This window comes from Drosophila ficusphila, unplaced genomic scaffold, assembly GCF_018152265.1.
Source record: "Drosophila ficusphila isolate 14025-0441.05 unplaced genomic scaffold, ASM1815226v1 contig_791, whole genome shotgun sequence".
NCBI lineage: Eukaryota > Metazoa > Arthropoda > Insecta > Diptera > Drosophilidae > Drosophila > Drosophila ficusphila.
Window position 1 is genome coordinate 18,488,824 of NW_025064737.1, and position 4,168 is coordinate 18,492,991.

The following is a 4,168-nucleotide window of genomic DNA, read 5'->3' on the forward strand; positions in this document are numbered from 1 at the left end:
TCAACGAATTTCTTTTTGTTTCGCTGCTGCCATTTTGTTCTCGACAAAACTATGCAAATATATGTCAGGCAGATGGAGATGACGATGGCGATGACGATGAGGATGTGGATGAGGATGGGGATGCCATGCCAAAGGCGATGTCAACTGAGCGACAACAACAAATGAAGATCAGCGCGGGCTTATTTATTTTATTTTTATGTACACTTGCGAATACATCGGAGAGGTTCCTGTGTGCCCGCCCCCTTGCAAGTGCAACTGCAATTGCTGCCGCAGCATCAGGCATCATGAGGCATTCAGTTAAGCACTCTTGGCCCGGCTGGCACAAGGCACTTGGCCGGGGAAACTGCAACTCCGGCTTAGCTGGCTTGGCAAACACATTTTTCGCGCCCCAAAAGTGTTGGAGGCGTTTTGTTGTCCACTTAGAGACATGGGGCCGTCCGTCTGCCGCTGGTTGCTGTATACTGTATGCTGTTTGGTGGATGCTGCAGTTGCAGTTGCAGAATAAGAGGAGGAAAAAATAAAAAGCCAAACTTGCAGCAGCAGCAGCCACTAAGCGTCTTGGGCACACGTCAGTCTGTCGCTTCCGTCGGCCTCTCTCCTCGCCTTTTATTGCCTTTTGTTGCCTTTTGGCGCCTTGCGGTTGGTCGTTGTTGATTGTGGCATTTTGATTGATTTCTTTTGACTTTTGGCAGCCGCAAATATTTGGTAATCCTGCCAGCGAACAAGCGGCTTCATCAGCACTTTAAATGCATATTTTGGCACCTCGGAATCGGCATTTTCCTGGCATTTTAATGCCAGCTACTTTCTAAGCAGCCAAACAGAATTAGTTGACATCCATACCACTGTGCACATTTTTTTTTCTTCGGTTTGCCATCCATTGACCATAAACTTGATTTCTGCGCACATTCGGCGACAATTTGTCAGAAATTCTGGCACTTATTCAATCCGTTTTCAGCGGTCCGAGTATTAAGGTCAACGTCAGTGCTTAATTGAACACCTGGACAGTCGAAACCACTGCGGCAATGGTGGGTCAGCAGGTCTGCCAGGTGACTCATAAGACGGATCCAAGGCAAAGGCAGAATGATTTCCATTTCTGCCAGAGCATTTCAAAATAAATCGGGTGGGAGCCAAAAAATGACACGAATAAACGAGTGCTAACCTCTCCTAGAATTACATTCATAATAAACTTCCCCATGACTATCCCAAAAAATACAACAACAAATAAATTGAAAAAAAATGTGGGTACTTGTTACTCTCAATGTTTACTTCAAAAATATTGTGGTAATCCTCATTTGTAATTGAGATGTGCAATATTGCAACACATCATTGACAGCAGTCGAAATGAAGCGAAAATGCATCTTCAGCTGTCAAAAATTACCAAAAGCCGCTTGTTGTTGCCAATGTTGCAGGTGTTGGTTGGCTTCTTTGGGTAAATAGTGCAAAATCGTGAAATCAAATTTGTTCACGTTGTTGGCAGTCGATGTCTATTATTCGCTTTATGTTAATCAAAACGGGCCAGCAACTCAGACTCAGTCAGATTTTGCGTTGTCCTAACAAAATAGAAAAAAAAAACCAACGTCTAATTCCCGCTCCCCCAACTACACGTAAAAAAATGGATGTGTTTAAGCTAACAATTATATTTTCTACGACTTTAACAAGTATTTTAGACACAGGAAAATATAATGTGATTAATAAACTTTTTTTAAGTTAAATGTTCAGCAAATTGTTCTTTTTTTTTTAAACAAAATGTTCAATGAAATAAGGTCTCTACTTTCTTACACGTGTAATCCAACTCTGTGGCAGTAGGCCACAAATTGTTGTTTTTAGACTGCTTCTTTGGTGTTGGGGCTTTACATAATTTGGTGGATCTGTTGTGGTTGGCTTGTCTCCCTCATTTCGCACTCGGAGTCTTATTTCGTGGCTCCGGTCGTGTCTCTGCGGTGTCTTCCTGGTGAGCAATTTGCATTTGTTTTATTTGCCGGGGAAAATGACAAAGCCAAGCACTACAAGCTATTGAGAAATACGTTTGTGTAGAACAGAAGCAGTTCGATGGTGAATACGGCGATTGAAGAGCTCAGACCGATTGCGAGGATTCCCCAGTAAGTTCCGAGATCCTCTGGGCTCAGAGCATCCATTGGAATAGTCTGGCTGTAGTCCTTTAGGATCATGCGGCCTGCTTTCACCATATCGTAGTAGCTGTGGGTCATCCAATAGTGTATCAATCCAGCCTGATGCAACATGAGAGTGTAGCGATGGAAGGAACCTCGGTAGATGGACTCCGGGGCAATTATTATGCTGCAGGGAGAATCCCAATCGAAACACATGGTATCCGAGTACCGGAAAATAGGATGCGAAAAGTGTTTTTGCTGTGCCTCGATAACCGTCCACTTCACAGAGGTGATGGTATATGCCCAACTGGTGTTGAAGTAGTTCCTGAGGTCCATAAGCTCGTTGACGTTGTCCGTCAAATGAAAAGCAGAAGCATATTTGGCCCGGAAAGCTCCGTCCAGAAAATAGAACTCCCTGGTCATTCCGAATATCTTCAATCCCGATGCAAGCAAATCATCAAAAGTTTCGATTTTCGAGTGCAAAGGTGGTTTTATCAGCAGGGAAAGAAGTTGAGCAGAGGTGGCGCAGACCATCACCAAAGCAATGACTCTCGATGCCAAGCGAAATAGTCTTCCGCGACAAGTAATCCTTAAATATCTCCTAATCCTGGGAACCGCCAAATAGCAAAATAAAGAAGCCAGAATAAGTAGATAGAATAATCCAGGAGTCAGAACCCGCTTGAACAATGTGTCGACACTCAAGGGTTTCTCCATGGGCAACATGGCGCACCAGTTGGAATGAAATAAAGGGTAAGTGCTATCGAGAAACCTCTCCTCAAACTTATACACAATCATGGTTGAGGTCAGGCCGAAGTCCGAGCTACCGTTCCGTGTAAATTCCATCATATATTCCGAGGAGGAAAGCTTGTTTTTTTCCCATGAGGGGTACAGAATGTGGATGCCGGCTCCCAAACTTTTGGCATAACTGTCGAAAATCCTCCACATAAATCCTCCGAATTGGATTTTACCGAGTTTATCTCGGTAAATAAAGGAGTTCGGTGGCGACAAATCCGGTTGAACGCGAATTTGGTAACCTCGAAGATCCGCCAATTGGTTGGTGAAAATGCTTGGCAAGGACTCATTAGAAAGAGTCTGCCTTACGAGCGTGAAGTAGGGAAAAGCCAGGTAACTAAAGATAGTAATTGGACTATTCCAATACTGAAAGTATAGCGCCACATTTAGCATATCGTGTTGCCAGCAAAGCGAAAGTATTTGCGAAGCCAGGAAAGAGCTTTCCTTTTCCTGCATCTCGATGAGAACTCTTACCGATCTCAATCGGGTCAAACTGGTGGCCAGAAGTTTAAGCTCATTGTCGAAGTTCCTTGAAAAACATGCCATTACAAAAACATTGCCGCTGTGCCGTCTATAAAACTCCGAGTATTTTTCTTCGCGGTTCCATAATATCTGAGGATGTTGAGATAGAAATTCGCTTTGTAGTACTTCCCAACTGCAATTAAAGCCAGTGGGATTAAAATAAAACACTGTATTATCCGTGGGCACCAAAAACTGTTGGATAAATTCAAAAAAGTTAACCAACTCAAGAGCTGGACTAAAGCTCAAGTTGGACAACATGACTAACGCGGAAACCAAATAAGACTGAAGGACACTACTCCAAACTGGATTGCCCGTTAGTGTTAGCTTTGGAAATCAAACGCTTATCACACGTAATTATCCAGGGACAATTGCGAGGCGGGAATTAAAAGTTTGCTCCGTGGATAATCGATGTTACTGCACAATGTAACCGAAAGAGTTCAAGGCGAGCTCCCAGTTTGTTAAAGTTACGACTGCTCGTATCTGGAAATGTCTCTGCAGCCATGTAAAATCCATAAATTCCTGACCTTTCAACTTGTGGGCAAGGCAACCGCAACGCAGGCGAAAAACAAAACAAAATGCAGCGCAAAAAAAAAACAAAAAAAAACCCAGAGAGAAAATACGACAAGCCGAACCCAGAGGGCCAGCTGCAGCTGTAGAATTTTTAAGCCGAAATATTTTTTGATTGTCTTACTAAAGGGCATTTTAGTTTTAGGGAAAGGTATCTCAAGAAATTCAAGTAATTAAAT

The 4,168-nt window shown here is 43.2% G+C and overlaps 1 protein-coding gene across 1 annotated transcript; it reads right to left on the reverse strand.

Moving 5' to 3' along the window:
• Positions 1-2,003: 2,003 nt before the first annotated feature.
• Positions 2,004-3,680, reverse strand: LOC108091621. Its single transcript, XM_017190917.1, has one exon. The coding sequence runs from the start codon at positions 3,678-3,680 to the stop codon at positions 2,004-2,006; it is 1,677 nt and encodes a 558-aa protein (XP_017046406.1).
• Between the last annotated feature and the right edge of the window lie 488 nt (positions 3,681-4,168).

Coding starts and splice junctions, on each gene's coding strand:
- LOC108091621 (XM_017190917.1), bottom strand. CDS start 3,680: ATGTTGTCCAACTTGAGCTTTAGTCCAGCTCTTGAGTTGGTTAACTTT.